The 25,621-nt window shown below is 45.1% G+C and overlaps 1 protein-coding gene across 4 annotated transcripts in view; it reads right to left on the bottom strand.

Annotated features, from left to right (window-relative positions):
- SLX4IP (SLX4 interacting protein) overlaps positions 1 to 25,621 on the bottom strand; it is a 220,682-nt gene that overhangs the window by 81,195 nt on the left and 113,866 nt on the right. For all 4 annotated transcript variants that reach the window (XM_059892368.1, XM_059892366.1, XM_059892367.1 and 1 more), the window contains one exon: positions 384 to 473. In XM_059892368.1, coding sequence (XP_059748351.1) covers positions 384 to 473 — 90 coding nt within the window. The remainder of the gene's footprint in view (positions 1 to 383; positions 474 to 25,621) is intronic.

Here is a 25,621-nt window from a genome sequence, read left to right as displayed (position 1 = left end):
ATGGATGTGTCAGTTTCTGAAGGAACAACAACAGAAAAAGCAGGAGTATGTCTGTTGTGGCAAAGACAACTCTTCTTCAAGGATTAAACAGCACTCAAGATTTACTGTCCATTAATGAAAATGAGAGCTGGAAAAAAAGCTAATGTTCCTCTTAAGAGCAGCTCCTTGCATTTAAAATAGTGAAAAAGTTTTAAGCACCTACTGTATAGCACAGCGAACTAACTATATTCAATATCAAGTAATAATCTATAATGGAAAAGAATCTGAAAAGAACATACGTGTGTGTGTGTGTGTGTGTATAAGTGAATCACTTGTTGTACACCTGAAACATGGTAAATCAACGACATTTCAATTTAAAAAAATAGTGAAAAGTTTCCTGGTACCTCTTTCTTCTGTTCAGAAAACCAGCTAGTGTCTTTGCTTGAGCCTTGCGGCAATACATGAAGATCCACCAGGACAGCAAAGTTCCCACACTGAAAGACATTAATGAAAGACTTAGCTCACACCCAGTGAACAATGAGAGAAAAGCTTACAAATTCCTACATGGTTGCTCATGATGAAATGGCAACAAAGTTCACTGCTGGACAGAAATGTTAATATGGGGTATGATAAAACTCATAACTTGTTGCTTTTTGCAATTTTAATATTTATTATAGAAATGCCAGGGAGAAATTTAATTTTAATCAGGACAGGAAAGAGAAAATACCTATCTCTACACTATAAGTTGTCGGAGGATGCCCAGAAATTCAGCAGTTAACACTGAGAAGAGTTAAAAAGGTCAGTGCCAGGTAGGCTCCAGAAAAGGAGTCTGGTAGACACACACAGGGAAATTCTTTCTTCCAGGTGGGAGAGAGCAGACAGAAGTAACTGCATTTTCAGACTAACAAAAGCACTGGCTGGGACTATACATCTTGGAATAGAAATAGAAGCACAGACAGATGAAAATGGGCAAGGAAGATGCTGAATGACAGTATCAAAACTAAGTAAGTTTCATTAAAATATGCCTCAAAACTATATAAAACCAGTCTTTCTTTTTCTATAGGCTAGTGCTATCTAGTACTGTGGAAGAAATGAAAACATCTCTATCTGCACTGGTAAATAGGGAAGAAAATAGCCTCATGTGTTACTGAGCATTTAAAATGTGGCTTTTGTTGACTGAGAAGCTGAATTTTTAATTTTACCTAATTTCAATCTAATTTAAAAAGCCACAGAACCAGTAGCTCTGTGGCATGGCTACAGACCCTATAAAAAGATGTAGCTTCATAAAACCTCACACTATGTGAATAAAGTAACTTGAGAATCACAAGATAAATGGATGAACTAAACTAACTAAGAAAAGTATTGTTGGTTGGTTTATGGCCAGCAGGGAAATTCAATTTTGTAGCCCTTTGGCAAAACAGTTTTTTTTTTTAAATTCTGTGCTATAATTCAATGGTGAAAAAAATATTTTCAGCAAATAGTGAGAATACGAGACAAAATATGGGGGGAAAAAAACGCAACTTGACACCTACCTCACACCATAAATAGAAACTGATTTGAGATGAATCACAGACCTAAACATTAAAAAAAAATACCATCTATCTTCCCAATGTTGGGGTAGGAAAAGATTTCTTAGACAAGACCCAGAAAATTAAATATAAAAGAAAAAATCACTACCTTAGACTTGATCAAAATTAAAAAACTTTGGCTCATCAAATGACATCATTAATAAAATAGATATGTATGTCACAGACTAGGAGAAAATATTCATAAGTGCATATGAATGAGATAAAGGACTGGTGCCCAAAATATGTAAAAACTACTCTTACAAATTGATGTTAAAAAACAACTCAAGTTTGAACAGACACTCCATGACAAAGATAAACAACTGGTGAATAAGCACGTGGAAAAGTGTTCAACATTATCATTCATCAAGTAAATGCAAATTAACACTCACTACTAAGTGACACAACTACATACCTAAGGCAGTGCCAGCAGGGATAAAGACTGATGCACGTCACACGTAGGTTAAGGATGGGAAGCGACCCACACTCACACACTGCTAGTGGAAACGGAAAATGGATCAACCACCCTGGCAAATGTTTGTCTGCTCACTATAGTTAAACACATTTATTTACCATCTGAGCCAGCAATTTTACCTCAGGTATTTACCTGCGAGAGATGAAACATGTGCACACAGAGGCATGTATACAAACGTGCATGAAAGTTTTAATTTCGAGAGTCGAAATGGAAGACAACCCAGAAGTCTCTCACCAGGAGAATATATTAATACAAACTGTACTATATTTCAAACCACTGACCTGCTCAACATGGAATGATCTCAGTAACACTGCACTGAGCAAAGTGAGGCTAAAATGAGAACTGTATGGCTCCATTTATATAAAGTTCTAGAAAACCAAGATTAAATCCATGGTCAAAATAATCAGCACAGTGACTGCCTATATTCTTAGCAGCTAAAGATGGAGAAGCTCTATAAAGTCAGCAAAAACGAGACCAGGAGCTGACTGTGGCTCAGACCATGAACTCCTTATTGCCAAATTCAGACTTAAATTGAAGAAAGTAGGGAAAACCCCTAGACCATTCAGGTATGACCTAAATCAAATCCCTTATGATTATACAGTGGAAGTGAGAAATAGATTTAAGGGCCTAGATCTGATAGATAGAGTGCCTGATGAACTATGGAATGAGGTTTGTGACATTGTACAGGAGACAGGGATCAAGACCATCCCCATGGAAAAGAAATGCAAAAAAGCAAAATGGCTGTCTGGGGAGGCCTTACAAATAGCTGTGAAAAGAAGAGAAGCGAAAAGCAAAGGAGAAAAGGAAAGATATAAACATCTGAATGCAGAGTTCCAAAGAATAGCAAGAAGAGATAAGAAAGCCTTCTTCAGCAATCAATGCAAAGAAATAGAGGAAAACAACAGAATGGGAATGACTAGGGATCTCTTCAAGAAAATCAGAGATACCAAAGGAACATTTCATGCAAAGATGGGCTATCTCGATAAAGGACAGAAATGGCATGGACCTAACAGAAGCAGAAGATATTAAGAAGAGATGGCAAGAATACACAGAAGAACTGTACAAAAAAGATCTTCACAACCCAGATAATCACGATGGTGTGATCATTGACCTAGAGCCAGACATCCTGGAATGTAAAGTCAAGTGGGCCTTAGAAAGCATCACTACGAACAAAGCTAGTGGAGGTGATGGAATTCCAGTTGAGCTATTCCAAATCCTAAAAGATGATGCTGTAAAAGTGCTGCACTCAATATGCCAGCAAATTTGGAAAACTCAGCAGTGGCCACAGGACTGGAAAAGGTCAGTTTTCATTCCAATCCCAAAGAAAGGCAATGCCAAAGAATGCTCAAAGTACAGCATAATTGCACTCATCTCACATGCTAGTAAAGTAATGATCAAAATTCTCCAAGCCAGGCTTCAGCAATATGTGAACTGGGAACTTCCTGATGTTCAAACTGGTTTTAGAAAAGGCAGAGGAACCAGAGATTAAATTGCCAACATCTGCTGGATCATGGAAAAAGCAAGAGAGTTCCAGAAAAACATCTATTTCTGCTTTATTGACTATGCCAAAGCCTTTGACTGTGTGGATCACAATAAACTGTGGAAAATTCTGAAAGAGATGGGAATACCAGACCACCTGATCTGCCTCTTGAGAAATTTGTATGCAGGTCAGGAAGGAACAGTTAGAACTGGACATGGAACAACAGACTGGTTCCAAATAGGAAAAGGAGCATGTCAAGGCTGTATATTGTCACCCTGTTTATTTAACTTATATGCAGAGTACATCATGAGAAATGCTGGACTGGAAGAAACACAAGCTGGAATCAAGATTGCCAGGAGAAATATCAATAACCTCAGATATGCAGATGACACCACCCTTATGGCAGAAAGTGAAGAGGAACTAAAAAGCCTCATTATGAAAGTGAAAGTAGAGAGTGAAAAAGTTGGCTTAAAGCTCAGCATTCAGAAAACAAAGATCATGGCATCTGGTCCCATCACTTCATGGCAAATAGATGGGGAAACAGTGGACACACTGTCAGACTTTATTTTTCTGGGCTCCAAAATCACTGCAGATGGTGACTGCAGCCATGAAATTAAAAGACGCTTACTCCTTGGAAGGAAAGTTATGACCAACCTAGATAGCATGTTCAAAAGCAGAGAAATTACTTTGCCAACAAAGGTTCGTCTAGTCAAGGCTATGGTTTTTCCTGTGGTCATGTATGGATGTGAGAGTTGGGCTGTGAAGAAGGCTGAGCACCGAAGAATTGATGCTTCTGAACTGTGGTGTTGGAGAAGACTCTTGGGGAGTTCCTTGAACTATAAGGAGATCCAACCAGTCCATTCTGAAGGAGATCAGCCCTGGGATTTCATTGGAAGGAATGATGATAAAGCTGAAACTCCAGTACTTTGGCCACCTCATGCGAAGAGTTGACTCATTGGAAAAGACTCTGATGCTGGGAGGGATTGGGAGCAGGAGGAGAAGGGGACGACAGAGGATGAGATGGCTGGATGGCATCACCGACTCGATGGACGTTGAGTCTGAGTGAACTCTGGGAGTTGGTGATGGACAGGGAGGCCTGGCGTGCTGCGATTCCTGGGGTCGCAAAGAGTCAGACACGACTGAGTGACTGATCTGATTTGATCTGACTGCCTAGGCAGAGACTGACGTGTTGTGATGATGGGATTGTTCTGTCTTGTGATACAAGTAAAATCAGCTCATTCCACTGCACATATCAATATTACACATTTTTAAAAATACTGTGTAAAGATACACTCATATTTGTTGACAGTTACTTTAAATGTAAATATTATGTCCCTGAAAATGTGTGGGAATAAGTGAACTTTGGCCTGGGTAATAAATCGTGAAGTATGATAAAAGATGGTCTCCCACGACGTCAAACAGCACAGTGTTACCCCAGAATTACTGTTTAATGAGTTGCAATCAGCATTTTAAGGAAACAGAAATGGGCTAAAAGCTATCAGTGTGTCACATGGTAAAGTTAAGTCTTGTTTTGTGAAACTTAAGTATGAGTATACTGAGTTAGGATATAAAGCCTAATTTTTACTGTGGGCTGTGGTCAAAAAGGTTTGAAAACCATATCCAAATATGTTATTTTAAAAGTTTCTTCTGTTATCAATTTAACCTTTAAGGAATATGCTGCCACCAGGTGGAGGTAGCACGCCACAACTACAGAATCTTAGCCGGGGGTTATTAAGCTTCATGCGACACAGACCTCTTGGGTCAGTGGTGAAGCTGATGAAACCTGTTCATAATAATGTTTTACATGCACGGAGACACAATGCATATAACTAAACAGAAAACCAATTACACTGAAATACAGTTATTTACGTTTTAGAATTTGTGATACGGCAATGGATGTACTTGCTCAATAAAGCACTGGCTATTACTATACTATGGTCACCTGACACAGAGCCGACTCATTGGAAAACCACCCTGATGCTGGGAGAGATTGAGGGCAGGAGGAGAAGGGGACAACACAGGATGAGACGGTTGGATGGCATCACCGACTCAATAGACTTGGGTTTGAGTAAACTCTGGGAGTTGGTGAAGGGAAGCCTGGCGTGCTGCAGTCCATGGGGTGGCAAAGAGTCGGACACGACCTAGTGACTGAACAATAATAATCTATAAATCCAAATCAATGACGAACACATGTGATGTTTTCAGGTATCTGCCACGATTATATTACAATATGGAAAGAGCTGTGATTTCTAATGGTAACAAATACCGCTAATAATATTGTCTTCTGAACACTTCATTCACAATAAAAACAAAATTTATTAGAACTCGGTCAAAATAAGGATGTAACTTTTCTCCCATGGAAGCTCAGTGCCCATGGGCTGTCAGGGCTCCAGAGATCCCAGAACAAGAGCCCCTCCAAAGAGGGAAGACGTGCCTCACACACATTCCACCCGGTCTCCTGTGGGTGTTCCGCCCGACTGTTCGGTCAAACTAAGTTCTCTGCTATTCCTTTGTCATTAGCAAAGATGATTTTCCAAATTAAAAAAAAAAATAGTGATGGTTTTATACACAATGGAATATTACACAGCCATTAAAAAGAATGAAATAATGCCATTTGCAGCAACACAGACGGACCTAGAGATCGCCATACTGAGTGCAGTAAGTCAGACAGAGGAGAAATATCGTATGAGATCCTTTATATGTGGAATCTAAAAAGAAATGAAACAAATGAGCTCACAAAACAGAGATACACAGTCTTAGAGAAGGAACTTAAGGTTGCCAGGGTGGGGCAGGGAGGACGGGGGTGAGGGATAGTCAGGGAGTTGTGGATGCACATGTGCACACTGTGATATTTAGAATGGCTAACCAACAAGGACCCACTGCATAGCACACGGAACTTTGCTCAATGTTACGTGGGCGCCTGGATGGAGAGGACTTTGGGGGGGAATGCAGATATGTATGTCTGGTTGAGTCTCTTTGCTGCTCACCTGAAACTATCACAACACACTTAATTGAGTATCAGTTCAGTTCAGTCGCTCAGTCGTGTCCAGCTCTTTGCGACCCCATGAATCACAGCACGCCAGGCCTCCCTGTCCATCACCAACTCCCAGAGTTCACTCAGACTCACGTCCATGGAGTCAGTGATGCCATCCAGCCATCTCATCCTCTGTCGTCCCCTTCTCCTCCTGCTCCCAATCCCTCCCAGCATCAGAGTCTTTTCCAATGAGTCAACTCTTCGCACGAGGTGGCCAAAGTACTGGAGTTTCAGCTTTATCATCATTCCTTCCAATGAAATCCCAGGGCTGATCTCCTTCAGAATGGACTGGTTGGATCTCCTTACAGTCCAAGGGACTCTCAAGAGTCTTCTCCAACACCACAGTTCAAAAGCATCAATTCTTTGGCACTCAGCCTTCTTCACAGTCCAACTCTCACATCCATACATGACCACAGGAAAAACCATAGCCTTGACTAGACAGACCTTTGTTGGCAAAGTAATTTCTCTGCTTTTGAATATGCTATCTAGGTTGGTCATAACTTTTCTTCCAAAGAGTAAGCATCTTTTAATTTCATGGGTACAATCACCATCTGCAGTGATTTTGGAGCCCCAAAATACAAAGTCTGACACTGTTTCCCCATCTATTTGCCATGAAGTGATGGGACCAGATGCCATGATTTTCGTTTTCTGAATGTTGAGCTTTAAGCCAACTTTTTCACTCTCCTCTTTCACTTTCATTAAGAGGCTTTTTAGTTCCTCTTCACTCTCTGCCATAGGGGTGGTGTCATCTGCATATCTGAGGTTATTGATATTTCTCCCAGCAATCTTGATTCCAGCTTGTGTTTCTTCCAGCCCAGCGTTTCTCGTGATGTACTCTGCATAGAAGTTAAATAAGCAGGGTGACAATATACAGCCTTGACATACTCCTTTTCCTATTTGGAACCAGTCTGTTGTTCCATGTCCAGTTCTAACTGTTGCTTCCTGACCTGCATATAGGTTTCTCAAGAGGCAGGTCAGGTGGTCTGGTATTCCCATCTCTTTCAGAATTTTCCAGTTTATTGTGATCCACACAGTCAAAGGCTTTGGCATAGTCAATAAAGCAGAAATAGATGTTTTCTGGAACTCTCTTGCTTTTTTGATGATTCAGCGGATGTTGGCAATTTGATCTCTGGTTCCTCTGCCTTTTCTCAAACCAGCTTGAACATCTGGAAGGTCATGGTTCACGTATGGCTGAAGCCTAGCTTGGAGAATTTTGAGCATACTCCAATACAAAATAGAACATTAAAAACAAATAGTGATGTTTCAACAACCTGAACTGATACTGTGTAGAATCTTTCTAAAAAGAACTGAATATTAAGATCCAATTTGCTATTTTTTTCATCATTTGTGCAGGCTTCCCTGATAGCTCAGTTGGTAAAGAATCTGCCTGCCAACAGGAAACCCCAGTTCGATCCCTGGCTTAGAAAGATTCCCTGGAGAAGGGAAAGGCTACCCACTCCAGTATTCTGGCCTGGAGAATTCCAAGGATTATACAGTCCATGGGGCCGCAAACAGTTGGATACGACTGAGTGACTTTCACTTTCACTTTTCATCATTTGTAGCTCTGATCACAAATAAGCTATGTACACATATACACTGCTGTACAGACATACACACTGCTGTATTTAAAACAGATAAAAAAGGATCTACTGCAGAGCACAGGGAACTCCGCTCAATATCCTGCAGTAACCTAAATGGGGAAAGAATCTGAAAATGAATAGATACGTGTTTGTATACCTGGATCACTTTGCTGTACACCTGAAACTAACAAAACATTGTTAATGTTGGAGTGTTAACTACACTCCAATATAAAACAAAAATTAAAAAAAAGCTAGTCTGTTTGCTTATCAGCAGCCTGACCAGAATGTCTTTAAAAAAAAAAAAAATCACTGACTCTCAGTCTGGTACTCAAACCTTCCTAAGCTTTCTGCCAGACCCCGCCTCCTTGCTCCCGCAGAGGGGTGCAGCCAGCCTTCTGAGCTCTCCAACAAGAACTCTGCAGTTCCCACACTAATCACAGGTATTCTGCCTTTCTGAAGTCCCTGCTCTCAAAGCTTTGCTTCTTTTCTCTCATGAGTAAACAGCAGTGAAAAGGGGAAAAAAGCAGGAAAGCCAGCTCTGATGGCAGCCAGAAGCGAGGCCTCCAGCCCTCCCCTCCACACTTAGAGCCTGCTTCTCCTCTCGCCAGCTCTTCTGCACAGAGCACCAGTGGCTCTCAGAGTCCTCCACACAGGCCACGCTCTCTCTCAGCCTAGTGGCTGCAGAGAGAGGAAGCGCTGCATCCCGGCTTGGGCTGGGAGTCAGCCAGCCCAGGGCCGGTCCAGCTTCCTCTCTCCTCCGCCCAGAGGTTTCGGCCAAAACCCTGGGAGTCACCCCTCACTCCTCCCTTCCCCTCAGCCTGCACCATCGGTCACCACGCCTGGCCAGTTCTGCTTCTTCAAGAGTTAAAATACTTTCCTCCCCCCTCCCCTCCCCTCTGGCTCCTCGCTCACGTCATCTCCCACTTGGAGCATCAGCACCACTTCTCAGAGCCTCAGCCTCCAGCAGAGCCACGCCCGCCATGCAGAGGCCCGAGCTCTGCTAAGGCCCCATCCTCACCGTCTCCTGTGGCTCCTGGGCACGTGCTCTTTGCTTCCAAAGCAGCAGTGCTCCCGTGCTCAGTGGGCCCCTGCACATCCCTGAAGGAGTGTGGCCACTCCTTTGGAACTTTTCTGAAGGGTTTACCCCGTCCTCCTCCAGATCAGTGATGTTTCCTGTGCTTGCTTCTGCATGAAGTGGCTGCTCCATGAAGGGGCCTCCCATGCCAGATTGGCAGCTCCTGGGTGGAGACAGTGACCACACCTCTGTCCCTCTGCAACCCCTGGGATCAGCACAGTGCTGGCTCAGAGTGAATGCTTACTATGCAGAGGCAGAGAAGAAGAAAGGGAAGGAGGGAGGGAGGGAGAGAGGGAGAGGGAGATGGAGGGAGAAGGGCACCTGAGCTCTGAGTTTAGGGCAAAGCACAGCCTCATCTGCAAACTGGGGACTCCCCGCTCCAGGGCCAGGGTCATTCAGACAGCTCCATACACTGATGTGTCAGGGAATCACTTTCTCCCTCCTTATTCTGGAGTGGTGACAACTATGTCATCACCAGTGACAACCGCTCATTTTCCATCTTTTAGAAAAAGGGAATTCAAGGATCCTCAGATTACTTCACCCCAAACCCACTGCCAACCAAGTATGTTGGTGATTTTTCCTATCTCTTGCCTAAAAATTCCAGAGCCAAAACTTAATGAGTACCAAGGCTTCCTCCTCCAGATGAGAGAAATCTTGTCCTCTAATTTTACAATGAAGTGCAAAGTGAGGATGTTGACACTTCTCATTCATGCTGGCATCTCAGACACAAGTTCAGAACTCTGAGACGCGTGGAAGGTTCCCCACATTCTCTCTTTCATTCATTCAGTTATTTATTCCCTCCTGGGGCGGGGGGGTTCAGGGTAAGCCCTGCAGGAGGTGTGACCACAGCGCACACCCCAGCTCAAGCCCTGCAGGAGGTATGACCACAGCGAACACCCCTGGACCAGAGGGAGTTCCCAACTCTGCCCGAGGGAGGCCAGGGCGGAGGGGAGGCATCACAGCCGAATGGTGGAGAAAGAGCCCAGAGAGCCGGGGGTGCTCTGGGGACACTTGAGTCTCATTATGTGGACACAGGGCAGGTCAGCAGTTGAGGCCACAGGGCAGGAGGGCTCAGCACACGGAGGAGCCGCAGACGTGCCCCGAGGGGCAAGGAGACTCAAGGCTGGAGGCAGAAATGCCCAGGGCCAGGCTTCCAGGTTCAAAGCCACCACAAAACCCTAATGAGTGGGAGGTGGGAGCTGGTGGGGAGGCTCGAGAGGCAGGGGATGTGCGTGTACCCATAGTGGATTCATGTTTCTATATGGCAGAGATTAACACAGTACTGTAACACAATTATTCTCCAATTAAAAGTTAAAAATGTATAAAAAAGGAAAAAAATAAACCCAAACAGTCCACACACACACACACATACATATATATATACACACACACACACACACACACACATACTATATATATATATAAAACCCCCTAATGAAAGTCAGCAGAAGGTAGCTCTGGGAGAGGAGGGGTGGGCGTGAGGACATTCGGAAGACAGTCAGGAGCTGCAGGTGGGTACGGGGAGGAAGGGCAAGGGTGGGCGTATGGGCAGGTCCAGCCATTCCCCTGGGGGCAACTCCTATATGAGCTCTGTCACGTGTCACTGGCATCATACACCCACCTGGAATGAAGGATTTAAGGCAGCTTGGCTTAACAAGGCAAAGATTTAAATGGGAAAATAAATGAGGAAAACAAGAGTCAAGACATAAAATGAAGCCAGCGACAGGTGTGATAGGTCTGAACAAAAGCCCCACCGTGTCCTAAGTCTCTGTAGCACTCTGCTCTCTTTGCACCAGTTACCAACGTGAGAAATAAGAGGCCCATCAGAAGCTGTAAGATAGAACAAATCAGTGCTGAGGATAACCCAATCCATCCTGATACGCAATCCAGAAAGACGTTTCTCCTAAAGGTCTTCATAAAAGCACAAGGGAATTGTCTTCCCAGAGCATCAACTTTACTAAAGACTTCAACAAAATATTACACACATTCATATCAAGACGAACCAATAGAGCACAAAATTTAAAAGTCCCATGACTTCTCAAGAAAAGGCACAGTCTAAAACTCTCCCTTTAATTCACAGTATTTGATGTAAAGCTCGCCCCTGAGCAATGAAAGAACAGGACTGTTGCTCACACTTTTTGAGGTAAGGAAGTGGAGTCAGGGAAGGCAAAGGTGAAGTCTAAGATCACACAGGCGGGAAGTGACAGCCCCAGGAGTCAGGTCCAGAGGTGCCGGATTCTGGAGTCCACCCACATGCATTGCTTTGAAGGAATCCCCCCCTGGTGAAGGCCCCTTGGGACTCACTTCTTGACCCCTCGTGGGGGCCCCTTTAGGGCCACCTGGCCTGGAACCTCCTCCATTACACTGGCCCCCTTTTCCTCCAGATGAGTGCCGAGCTGACCCATAACACCCAGCTGGGCCACACTTGGCAGGGTACCCTAAGGCTCTGAATGGGACCACGCAGCTCCCTCTCCTGGGCTGGAGGCAGGCCCAGAGTTCAGCTCCTGCGGCTGCTACTGGGGAGCAGGCATCCTGTTGGACGACGGGGCAGCTTGGAGGCTATAGCCCCGCCATGGAGGGCCTGGAGCAAGCAGGTGGGGCTGGGGAGAAGGGGGTGCAGAGGGTACCATGACACCCTGAGCCCAAGATGGGTGGGGTGGCAGGCATGACGCTGACAGCCCTGCCAGAGAGCTCAGGGTGAAGAAAAGCCAAGGCAAGTATTTTGGCCATTTAACTCCCTGGGCCTGCTCCGTATTCACTCACTCACTCTGGAAACCCCAGCTTGGAGTTTATGTTTGAGAGGAGAAAGCAGCACCCCTTTAGGAGGGCGTATACCAGTGGTCGCGGCAAGGCAGGTTAGGGGGCGGTGGAGGAGACCATCTCCCGGAGCAGACACTTCCCGGGGGGAAACAAGCTGGCGACCACAGCAGCCCCGATTCGCAGAGCACCTGCGGGGTGCCAGGTCCCGGGTCCAGCCCTGCGGTACAGCCCTGCATTAACTCTTGACACCCAGGAGAGGCACAGACATCCCAACTCAGCATTCTGGAGACACCGAGGAGCCTGAGAGCTCTCTCTCTTTCCAAAGATCCCTGGTGATCAGGGCTGGGTTTTGTTTGGTGTGGGTCCTGGCCAACAGTACTTGCCAGGCCAGGCGCGAGGAACATTCTAGAATCTTAGGCACAGAATTAGACAGGGTGAAGTCAGGGGCCCAGCACAGAGACGGCCTGGAGAGAGGCCTCTGCTGACAAACAGGAGGATGGCCGGCACCGAGACTCCAAGACCGCCAGCTCCTCTGACCACAGCCTGGCTTAGGAGGGCTGCCCCAGCTCCCCTCTCCCCTCTACTGATACTGGGTATCAGTATCCCCCTTTATCAAAGGACATAACTGGGTCTCCTTCAAGATGCCGTATACTCTCAGGTCCCATCTCCTGCTGGTATTTGGGTTTACAACCTTGTACTTGGACTCTGCTGGCCCACAATGTGTCTGCTCCTGTAAAGGCTTCCCAAAGAGCCACTCTAGGTCTGGCACCTGATGCGGTATCCGCTGGTTCACGCAGGTCCCCCAAGCACAGCAGGCAAACCCCCCCCCAACCCTCCGCTCTAGAACAGACAACAGGAGAGCATGGGCTCCACTTCGTCTTGGCAACCTGTCTCGAGGCTAGACATCACGGTAAAAACCACAGGGCACGGAGAAGCTCAGTGGAGTCAGCTGAGACAAAAACAGCAGCAACCAACGAGCTCTTGCCCCCAGAGCGCTATCTGGCCAGATTTAGGCGAGAATGGGCTCTTCTCTGCCACCACAGGATTTTATTTGTGCTTCTGTCGTGGGACTCGTCACAGGCTGTCCACGCAGGACAACCTGCCTCCCCGCTCCCGGGGCTGACTCTGGGGAGGTGCGCCTTCCCGTTACCTCTGGGTTATCAATGGCTAGTACCAAGTCTAGCACCCAGATGGCAGGGAAGATTGTTTGCCCAATAAATTTAAAAACTACATCAGTGATGAAAAGTACTTAAGTGTCTGGCTTGCTCTCTCACTAGGAGAAATTACCACCCTCTCACCTATATCCCGTCCTGAGAACAGCATCAAGTTCAGTGTAACTCAGGGTCCTTCCTACGTGAACAGAATGCTGTCACTCTAGAAAACAGGTAGACATGTCCACCACCCCATGCCAGAAGATCAGGGTCCCACCTTCTGATGAAACCCCGGATCGCCTACATGAATTCAGACCCATTAGAGGGAATGCACTCAGGGCTTCCCTTGGTTGTGAATGGATGGCTGGTCCCTTGAAGTCAAGTTTTTCCTGGTAGAGAGGGATGCAGGGCAGGGTGTCACTTGTCTGAGGGATCAAGAGGAGTGAGAGTGTCTCTCTTGTTTGGTTTCTGCTGCAGGGCGTCTGACTATAGGTCAGGGATTATAGGCCTTCCCAGTCACATGTTTGTTTTTCTTAACAGATTTATTGCCATGGTTGGGAAAAGGTTGTACATGGGCAGGGAGCAAATCACACAGGAGTGAGGAAAGAAGATGGCAGTAGAGCAGAGCTAACAGCTGCGATGACAGCTTCAAAAAGGGGGAGAAAACAGAGCCAGGGGCTGGTGTCCTTCGGTAGGTTGTCTCTGGTCTCCTGCAGAGAAAGGGTTTGGGGGGTCTTACCTAAAGTGCTCACACAGTGCTTCACAGTCTCCATGGACAAGATCTGAGAAGGGGAGCAAAGTGCCGCTCAGAAGAAAGCAGACAACAAAGTGGTGTGATGAAGGCTGGTTTAAGTTTCACAGATGCTCTGGAACCTTTACGGAGCATTTGAGGACGAATTGCAGCCTCTACAATCCATTACTGTATGAAGAGTACAGCTAGAAACACACCCTCAGTCACTCCCTTGGAAAGGTAAGAACTGACTTCATTTCTTTAAACACTAACCTCAATGATTTTCCAAAATTTCTCCTTTTCAGTGGAACCCCCAGGCCACCATTCCTAGGAGACCAGCCTGCGCCACGTACAGAGCCTGTGAGCAGCGAGCAACAGGGTGGTGAGGGGCAGCATGGGCCTGGCACAGCCCCCTGCCTGCACCTCAGACCACAGGCCCCAGGTTAAGGCCCTTAGAGCACAACAGGACAATAAGGAAAGATGCTTTACAGGGCTGTTCTGAGGACTAAGTGAGAGAATCCAGGCACAAGACTGGAGCATAGTGCTAACCATCCAAAGGGCTCAAGAAAGAAATACAGGTTATTTTTTTTTTTTTTTTAGATTTTATTTATTTATTTTTTTAATTTTATTTTATTTTTAAACTTTACATAATTGTATTAGTTTTGCCAAATATCAAAGTGGTTATTTTGTTTTGTTTGTCTCCAAAGGTAGAATCTGCTTCCAACTCCAGATTATTTTAAATGAAGTCTTAATTGTCAGTTCCAAAAGAGTTACAAACAGCCTGGGCACAGGTTTCCACCTATTCCTCTTAAAAGCTAATAAATGCCTCATAATCCCTTTACTCTGACCACACGCTGCTTCTCAGAAGAAGAACAGATTGCTTGTAATCACACTGGGTTACACTGAACCCTCTTCTCATGTATTTCTGCAACGGAGAGCATGAAATGAAAAGATGCTGTGACAGAAATTATTCTGTACTTGTCTATAGGGAACTTATCTTGAGAGGGTCTTAAGTTGCTAGAAAAACAAGCCCCATTCAGTTTAGTAGCATTTCGGCTGGTCAGAAGGGTGCTCAGGATTACTAATGGCCAACCACCTAGTAAGCTGAAAACGAAAAGTGGTGAACACGAGGGGTGCTGGCGCCTCAAACTCTGCTCCCCGCTTTACCCAGTCTATGTCCTCAAATTCTGCTCCCCGCTTTACCCAGTCTATGTCACCAAATTCTGCTCCCCGCTTTACCCTCTATGTCATCAAGAAGCTTTGGGTCATGTTGCGGTTTGACAGAAAACAGCAAAATTCTGTAAAGCAATTATCCTTCAATTAAAAAATAAATAAATTAAAAAAAAAAGAAGCTTTGGAATGTGAATTTCAATGTAAGCCTTAAAAATTAACATGTTAAAAACCTTTCTTTTATATTCCCAAAGAATTACGGCATTCTTCAATGTCAAGAACAAATGGAAAGCAGTGCAGCCTATCAGTTACAGAAATTTATCACAGAATATAAATGAATCAAAAATGAAAACAAAAATCCTGTAAATATTCCCCTAGTAATCAATGGTCAGAATGTGTGGACTGTTCGACAGGGTGGTCAGTCCTGGAGGGAGGTTTCTTGAAAGAGGAAGGGAGATCCAGGATGGTAGCACAGGTTTCCTGCCTCTTGGGGTGGGCGTGGGGGAACCAGAGCATCTCTGAGGAGCACTCAGGTGGCTCTGGATACCTTGGAGGAATTCTGTTTATCTGGTTAATGTAAAATATCTTAAGGAGCTCTTCACATTAGTACTTTTCCTCTGGAATCTGCTCTATTTTCAAATATAACAAAGGACTTGTCCAGTAGAGCTGTGACAGGCACCTCTGTTCAATCCAGCTGTCATCTAACTGTCTCTGGAGTATTATTTTTGTGTAGGTTCTGGTGATAAAAGGGGCTCCTTTTACTCTTCTAACCTGGGTAGGGCTAAGGCTTTTCCAAGCCGACTCTGACAGGCTCAAGACAAGGCTACTATAACCATCACAGGAAGTCACAGGGAGCCAGGCACACGGTGCAGCCAAAGCCCACCTCAGAGGGAGGACCCGAGGCCTCCGGCACATGAGGAGTCTCCACTGCTGCAGGGCCCAGGGCAACTGACGTCTCAGAGGCCCAGCCCCGTCACGCACCAGCCCCCTCTGCGCCCGGCCACCCTGGTTCTGCCGGTTCAGGAAAGCTCTCTGTGCATACAGCCTTAAGGATATTTGTCCACTAGAGTCTGGAGGTCTAGCGCTCACAGCATCAGTAGCATCAGTATTTTCCGGGGCTTGTCTGATATGCAAATTCAGACCTGCTCCACCAAAAGTTACAGATGTGGAGTCCAGTAGCCTGTGTTTTAATAAGCCCTCTAGATGATTCTGGTGCAGGTTCAAGTCTACGAACTTCTGCTGTAGGCTACTATACCTCATTGAGGACTACTCTGGCGTGCTTTATACAATACAGGAAATTTTCTGGAGGTTACATTAGAAAGGAAGGGGAAAAAAATCTGACTGGGTTTCACAATGTAATACAACAGATGGCAACAGGTCATCAGAATATAATTCTAAAACCCACGAGCAAAGTACACCACGATTTTATCATAATGATAAGACGATAATTGTCTTAGAATTCTAAGAAACACAAATTATTATTTTCCTTAAAAAGAAAAACCAGAAACCCTTCAAAGATACATGTGATGTACAGCCAGGGTTGAGAACCACAGATACAATAAGGCTTCCCTGAGCATCTTAAAAACTGCCCTCTGGATGAGGATGATGGTGACAGAAATCCAAAGGGAAAAGGAAAACTACTGGATGGACCAAGGTAGGGTCTTAGGAAGAAACGGAAAGTAAAGCCCAGAAATGGAAAGGAAGGAAGCTGTAAGCCCAAAACAGACAGGGAGGTCACACACTGCACTTAAGTCCTTTAAATGAGTCCAGACCACTGGGTTCAGGGAAACCTACCTTGAAGCACAAAGAGGGTGAGCACTGCACACAGCTTGGCCCCTTTACACATTACACAGCTTGGGGTAATGAGAAGCGCTGGAGTCGCCACGAGATCCTGGAGAGGGGCAGACGGCACTGCGCTTTGCAGAAGGGGGAGGAAGGCAGGCTTTGTGGCCGTAAACCTGAGCCCTAAGAGACTATTAGAGAGGATCCAGAAGAAGCCAAGTTACGACAACTAACCTCAGTACCCTCTGCCACGGCGCCTAGTCTGTGACAACTGGCGAAATCTGACTGACAAAGCAGACACGAACCTCAGCCGGGAATCAGGCAGTTTCCCGTAACATTGTTTTGCCTGAACAACAGAACCAAAGCAGCTTTTGTCAAGGTTACCTATGACGTTTCACACAGCCAATCCAGTAAACAGTTCTCAGTTCTCACAGTAAGTGACTCTCGGCACCACCTTTTTAAAAAATAATTTTATTTATTTATTTTTCGCTGTGCTGGATCTTCACTGCTGCTCAGACTTTCTCTAGTGTGGTGTGCAGGCGTCTCACTGCGGTGACTTTTCTTGTGCTGAACATGGGCTCTAGGATACATGGGCTTCAGGAGTTGCATCTCCCAGGGTCTAAAGCACAGACTCAAAAGTTGTGGCATAGGGGCTCAGTTGTACTGTGGCATGTGGGATCATCCTGGATCAGGGATCGAACCCATGTCTCCTGCACTGGCAGGCAGGTTCTTTACCACTGAGTCACCAGGGAAGCCCTCGGTGCCATCGTAACAAAGTGGTTCATTCACTTGATCCTTGAAACCCTCACTTCCAGGCCACCATGCTTTTCCTGGTTCTCCCTCCTCACTGGTCGCTCCTCAGCCTCCTTTGCACGCTTGTCCCCACTGCACCAACATCTAAACAGAGCTCAGTCCTTTGATGTCTTTGTCTCCACCTACACTCCCATTAGTCTCAAGGCTTCACATATCAGTCATGTCCAATGTTTCTGTTCCAACCCAGACCTTTCTCCAGCTGGAGATGCACATATCCAGTCAGACAGTCTCCATCTCCAAATAGAAATTTACAACTTCACAAGTTCAAAACCAAACTACTAACACGTTAACCTCAAATCTGCTCCCACTAGGTTTACCTGATTTGACTTGGGAAATGACAACTCCACTCTGCAGCCATTCAGGTCAAAACCTTGGAGTCATCCCGGATGCCTCTGTGTCTCTCATATTCTGCAACCCATCTGTTAACGAACCTGAACAGTTCTCCCTGCAAGAGGGCCTGCCTGGTCCCAGCAAATATTGACTGAATGAATCTGTGAATGAACAAATGAATCTTGGTAAAGAAAAAACAGAAAAATTTCATCATGGATGAAATGACACTTAGATGGATTCATAACTTGTTCAACAACGATAACCACAGAAGTCATTAATGGCTAAACCACAAAATGGAGGGAGATGGTGAAGAGCTTTTCCCTTGACCCTGGTCTTGGTCCACATTCCCAGCAGTGACATGAAGATGCGGTGAACATGCCACAAAGTCAATGGATGAGGCTGCACAGCAAAAACTGAATCTGGCACAAAAACAAGAAACAAACAAAAAACCTAGATCTCTGTAACTCAGAAAGATGAGATCAACCAGGCTTGTCTGTCCATGGGATTTCCCCACCAAGAATACTGGAAGGGGTAGCCATGCCCTTCTCCAGGGGATCTTCCCAACTCAGGAATCAAACCTGCAGTCTCTTATGTTCCTGGCATCAGCAGGCGTGTTCTTTACCACTAGTGCCACCTGGGAAGCCCTCAACTTAACTAGATGGGATTTAACAAGAATATATGTAGGTGGCTCCGACGGTAAAGAATCAGCCTGCAGTGCAGGAAACCTGGGTTTGATCCCTGGATTGGGAAGATCCCCTGGAGGAGGGCATGGCAACCCACTCCAGTATTCTTGCCTGGAGAATCCCCATGGACAGAGGAGCCTGGTGGGCTACAGTCAATGGAGTTGGACAGAGTCGGACACAACTGAGCAACTAAGCAAGCACAAAGGTCAACATTTGATTCAAAAAAACTAACAGCCCGAGCACAGAGGTCATCTTAGTCTAGGGGAAGCTCTGTGAGTGGACAGCATAATGCTGTGGTTGATGATGGAAATGTCCTTTTAGTTTGCCTTCACAGTATTGGCCAGGATAAGCATTACAATGGCTATGTTTTACACATTTAACGCTCAATTAGAATCAACATTCAAATAGAGACAAACCATAAGAGAGACCAGGATAAGAGCAACACTGAAAATCACGTTATGAGGATCAATTGAAGCAAGTGAAATGATTAACCTAAAAAAGAAAACAATCAGGATAAAATAATATTACCAGGACTTTTAAAGGTGGAAGAATGATCCTTTTCAGTGCTTTAGGGCCTTAGGGATACAAAACCAGTTAAGAGCAGAGAAATCCCAAGGAGACAAGTATCAGCTTCACATAAGGAAGACTTTCTGGCCAGCAGGCTTTCCAACCAGGAAACGATGTGCCATGGGACGGGGTATGCTCAGCAGCCGAGCTGGGAGACTACACTGTGCTGACAGAGAACACATGAAAACAGACAACTGTATAAACACTGCCTTGTTATTACGGGGCACTGGGCTAGTCGGGAGCAGTCAGGAAAACGACAAAGGGAAAGGTATGCTACTGATTTGCTGCATTTGATTGACTGGCCACTGCAATCATCCAGCACAACACTGGTTAGTGTTTTGTTTTTTCTTCACGTACCCCTAAGGATGTGGGCTTACCAATCTCAAGAATCTGAGAAGCTACCTTTGGAAACAATTTCACATACAAAGCATGGGCTTTTAGATTCAAGCAGGCGTGTATCCCACCACCGGCTGTAGCTTTTACTGGCTATAAAGCCTGGAGCAAGTTTCTCAGGCTCTCTGAACCTCATCCTCTTGTCTATAAAAGGGGATAGCTCTCACAGAGATATCCTTAGGATTAAATTCAAAGAGAAAAAAACAGAGTAGCAGTTAAAAAGAGTAGCTAACTAATAAATTGGGAATCAGTTCAGTTCAGTCACTCAGTCGTGTCAGGCTCTTTGCCCCCATGGACTGTAGCACGCCAGGCTTCCCTGTCTCACCAAGTCCTGGAGCTTGCTCAAACTCAGGTCCATAGAGTCGGTGATGCCATCCAGCCAAAACTGGGAATAGTTAACAAATAATGGTATCATTTGCAGTTGCAGTATTCCAACTAATGGGGGTGACAAAATCAACAAAGCGCAATCTGATAACTTCCTGTGATGACAGAAATGTTCTGTGTCTCTCTGTCCAACACCTTGGCCACAAGCCACATGTGGCTACAGAGCACCTGCATTGAGGCTTATATAACTTAGGAGTTTAATTCTAGTTCATTTAAGTTTTTAGTTTATAAGTTTCAGTTCAGTTCAGTCGCTCAAGTCACGTCTGACTCTTTGCGACCTCATGAATTGCAGCACACCAGGCCTCCCTGTGCTTCACCAACTCCCGGAATTCACCCAAACTCATGTCCATCGAGTCGGTGATGCCATCCAGCCATTTCATCCTCTGTCGTCCCCTTTTCCTCCTGCCCTCAATCCCTCCCAGCATCAGGGTTGTTTCTAATGAGTCAACTTTCGCATGAGGTGGCCAAAGTATTGGAGTTTCAGCTTCAACATCAGTCCTTCCAAAGAACACCCAGGACTGATCTCCTTTAGAATGGACTGGTTGGATCTCCTTGCAGTCCAAGGGACTCACAAGAGTCTTCTCCAACACCACAGTTCAAAGGCATCAATTCTTCGGGGCTCAGCTTTCTTCACAGTCCAACTCTCACATCCATACATGACCACAGGAAAAACCATAGCCTTGACTAGATGAACCTTTGCTGGCAAAGTAATGTCTCTGCTTTTTAATATGCTGTCTAGGTTGGTCATAACTTTCCTTCCAAGGAGTAAGCATCTTTTAATTTCATGGGTGCAATCACCATCTGCAGTGATTTTGTTTGGAGTCCCAAAAAATAAAGTCTGACACTGTTTCCACTGTTTCCCATCTATTTGCCATGAAGTGATGGGACCAGATGCCATGATCTTTGTTTTCTGAATATTGAGCTTTAAGCCAACTTTTTCACTCTCCTCTTTCACTTTCATCAAGAGGCTTTTTAGTTCCTCTTCACTTTCTGCCATAAGGGTGGTGTCATCTGCATATCTGAGGTTATTGATATTTCTCCCAGCTATCTTAGTTCCAGCTTGTGCTTCATCCAGCCCAGCGTTTCTCATGATGTACTCAGCATATAAATTAAGTAATCAGGGTGACAATATACAGCCCTGATGTACTCCTTTTCCTATTTGGAACCAGTCTGTTGTTCCACGTCCAGTTCTAACTGTTGCTTCCTGACCTGTGTATAGGTTTCTCAAGAGGCAGGTCAGGTGGTCTGGTATTCCCATCTTTCAGAATTTTCCAGTTTATTGTGATCCACATGGTCAAAGGCTTTGGCATAGTCAATAAAGCAGAAATAGATGTTTTTCTGGAACTCTCTTGGCTTTTTGATGATCCAGCAGACGTTGGCAATTTGATCTCTGGTTCCTCTGCCTTTTCTCAAACCAGCTTGAACATCTGGAAGTTCATGGTTCACATATTGCTGAAGCCTGGCTTGGAGAATTTTTAGCCTTACTTTACTAGCGTGTGAGATGAGTGCAATTGTGTGGTAGTTTGAGCATTCTTTGGCATTGCCTTTCTTTGGGATTGGGATGAAAACTGATCTTTTCCAGTCCTGTGGCCACTGATGAGTTTTCCAAATTTGCTGGCATATTTATTAGCAATTGACTTATTAATGAACTTATGGCTACTTTACTTGGTAGTTACTGTCCTGAACAGCACAGATACTTCCCTAAAGTGACTCCTGGTTCAGAAACCCTGGTCCTGTTATTTGAACGAGAGACTAAAACCAAAAGAGAAAACATTGGGACCCCTGTAATAGGAAGTGCCTGGTGATGCAAGGGGATTCCCATCCTGCAGGGAATTCCAGAAGCCTCCTCAGGATGGCATGTGAGGGAATGATAGGGACTAACCTGGGAAATTTCTCTGAACTTTACCACAGTCGGTGCTGATCCAACAGAACTTTTTTAGTTCAAGGTGTTTTCCTTGTAAAGAGAAAGTGAAGCCGTAAAAGCTGTTACTGACAATTAGAGGATTAAGCAGTTTAAGTTTCCCTTCACCTCTCACCCCTTTCACTTTGACCCTGCCTTATCAAATTAGAAAACAAAATTCAAGGAGAATTCTTAAAATTATTATTGCAGCCACCATAATCGCTCCTAATCCCTTGGCTTTCCCTGAGAATGAACCTTAAAATTTGGTGCTTGAATTTCCCTTATAGCCCTGCCCTGCATCTCAGGACTCTTAACGACTTTCATGGCTGCTTCATCAGGTTTCTACAAAATGCGCCCGAGTTCAAAGGGAATTTTCAACTAGTTCGTGGCTAAGGCAGGAAATTGAAATAGCAAATGGGATGACAGAAGACTTTGGACGACCACGGGCGGGGCCTGCTGGGGGAGTCGGAGGCTTTCTTCCCCGAGCCCTCTTTACAGAATGGCAAAGGGGAGAGAAGGGAGGCAGTTAATTGGTCACAGGACTTGCGTAGAGCCGCTTCCATTTTCCTTTTCTAACTGACTGCTGGGAATAACACCGCTTTCAAGGACAGCTCAAAGGGAAACGTGCTGGGACAGGAGACCACTGATGAAATGGCTTCAGAAGCTGAAGATCGTTAATTAGGAATATTGAGAGCAAGGTTGAAAGCTTCACAGAAACCAGTGGGAGAGACAACTTGGTATCAGCTGCTACCTACACATTAGCAATTAAGCCTCATGAAGGCTCTCGGTGGAAAGTTACAGCTCCCAGGCGCTCTCCTTGCATAAGTGAGGAGTCTCCCGAGGCGACTGAACTCTGAAGACGGTCTCAGCGACTGCAGCTGATACTTCTACCAGCTGCTACTCCATTTTCTTGACTCGGGATTCAACGTCTTCCAAGCACTGCTACCTACTGCCTGAACTAGTGTTTCTCAAACTTGACCATTTATCAGATTCATCAGGAGAGCAGATTACAGACACGGATTGCCAAGGCTCACGCCCAGGGTTTCTTATTTCACAGCTGGAGGTGGGACAGAGAACATGCATTTCTAACACTGCCAGGTGATGCTGCTCCTGCTGAAGACCACACTTTGAGGCCCATCGGCCTAAGAAGAGGGCTGTGCACCCCTGACAGCTCATCAGGATACCCTGGGTAATACTGAAAGCCTGTGTCCAAGCCTGCCCCAGACCAACGTAATCAGACTGGGAGAGAGCAGAATTGGGCCTGGACATCAGTATTGTTTAAAATCTCCCTACCTGATTGTAGCCTGCTTGCTGGGTTGAGAACCACTGTGGAAAAGGTCATCTTTAAACGATTTCAATCTGAAGTCTGCATTTGCCCTTACAAACTAGAGACAGGGAAGCAGACCCTGGTATCTGCTTGATTCTTCCTACCCTTGGAGGTGATATATTTCACTGGTCATTTTTTTCCCCTACGAACCAAAATATAATGATCCTTTGTACCAGCAAACCCCTTTCCCCTGCACACACTCCCTCTCTCCCCTCCCTCCCAGTCTTTCCAAGAATTCTCTGAAGATTTACTAATGAGAGCAACTGAAGATTTATGCACACTGATAAATTTACACAGAGTACATCATGAGAAACGCTGGACTGGAAGAAACACAACTGGAATCAAGATTGCTGGGAGAAATATCAATAACCTCAGATATGCAGATGACACCACCCTTATGGCAGAAAGTGAAGAGGAACTAAAAAGCCTCTTGATGAAAGTGAAAGTGGAGAGTGAAAAAGTTGGCTTAAAGCTCAACATTCAGAAAACGAAGATCATGGCAACCGGTCCCATCACTTCATGGGAAATAGATGGGGAAACAGTGGAAACAGTGTCAGACTTTATTTTTCTGGGCTCCAAAATGAGTGCAGCCATGAAATTAAAAGATGCTTACTCCTTGGAAGGAAAGTTATGACCAACCTAGATAGCATATTCACTAAAGCAGAGAAATTACTTTGCCAACAAAGGTTCGTCTAGTCAAGGCTATGGTTTTTCCTGTGGTCATGTATGGATGTGAGAGTTGGACTGTGAAGAAGGCTGAGTGCTGAAGAATTGATGCTTTTGAACTGTGGTGTTAGAGAAGACACTTATGAGTCCCTTGGACTGCAAGGAGATCCAACCAGTCCATTCTGAAGGAGATCAGCCCTGGGATTTCTTTGCAAGGAATGATGCTAAAGCTGAAACTCCAGTACTTTGGCCACCTGATGCAAAGAGTTGACTCATTGGAAAAGACTCTGATGCTGGGAGGGATTGGGGGCAAGAGGAGAAGGGGACAACAGAGGATGAGATGGCTGGATGGCATCACTGACTCGATGGACGTGAGTCTCAGTGAACTCTGGGAGTTGGTGATGGACAGGGAGGCCTGGCGTGATGCAATTCATGGGGTTGCAAAGTCGGACATGACTGAGCAACTGATCTGATCTGATAAATTTACTAATCATTAGTAGGTAACAAGTAATAATTTTTGAAAAGAGAACTCTGCCGCTAGATGAGCAGCAGGAGCAATTTTCAAGACAGTCACTATCATGTCAAGTCTTTCTTCCTCCAACCTGCTTTCTGTTCTCCTCAAATTCCTGTCCCTTCTTTCCATTTTAGATTTTACTCTTCCTTATCTCTACACATCATTTGCCTGCTTTGATCCTCTCCTCCTCATCTCTGCCTCAACATGGCAAGGATGAAGTTTACAGTTAGTTATTACTATGAAATAAAGTTTTATTATGCCTGTTCCTAATTTAAACAAACTAGGGAACTAAATATTTTTCTTGGTGAGAAAAAAGAAGCTAAATTAAATTGTTTTTGGTATGCACCCCCTGATTAACTCTCCCTTGAGCATTAGCCTTCAACAGAAAATCTATTCCTTACCCTGAATTCCTCAAATTAATGAATCTTCAGGCTAAAATACATCATGGGCCATATATCAGCACCTACTGAGAAAGTGTGACAGTGCAATTTACCTCCAAGTAATGCAGCTAAAGCAGAAGGAATACACCATTCATAGTCTAGAACTGCGGTTCTGAGGCAAAAATCACCCCCATCTCCCCCTGCACTCCCCAGCGTGCAACGTCTGGAAGCATTTAGGGTTGTCTTCAATGGCATCCGGAGGGTGGAGTCCAGAATAGCTGCTAAATGTTTCACAATACACAGGACGGCCCACAACAAAGGATCATCTGGTTCATGCTGTCATTAGTGCCTAAGGAAAGAGGTCCTGCTCCAGAAACTCCCATGTGAAGTCAGAGGGCTTTCTCAGGCATTGGAGGACAGGTTGAGATCCAGGGCCACGGGGGTGGGCGACAGAGAAGGGCAGAGAGTCCAGAGCGAAAGATGCCCCACCAAATGCCCAGCTGGAGGAGCGCACCGGGGCTACTGCTCCTCCTGCCCTACTGCCCAGAAAACACGGAAAGGGTCCTCTCAGCCATGATCCTGATGGATGTTATCAATGAGGGTTTTTTCCACGAGTCTGAAGATATAATTTGCTAACAAACAATTCTGTCCCATGATTAATCACAAGGCCAACTGACAGATTACCTCCACTCTATAAAGCATTTGTGTGTTACTACTAACCTCAAAAAAGGCCTAAACCAAGGAATGAATGAATGAAAAAATAAATGCAGGAATTCTGAACAGATAACATTTTTAGAATCGACTATGTCACTACTTTTGTAAAAATCTAAATGGTAACTGACCATTCGTGGGAAAGACAGTTGTCTGACCATTTTTATTCGGG

The sequence above is a fragment of the Bos taurus genome, chromosome 13, assembly GCF_002263795.3.
Source record: "Bos taurus isolate L1 Dominette 01449 registration number 42190680 breed Hereford chromosome 13, ARS-UCD2.0, whole genome shotgun sequence".
NCBI lineage: Eukaryota > Metazoa > Chordata > Mammalia > Artiodactyla > Bovidae > Bos > Bos taurus.
The sequence above is the reverse complement of the archived record's forward strand: the minus strand, read 5'-3'. Positions and strand labels throughout refer to the sequence as shown.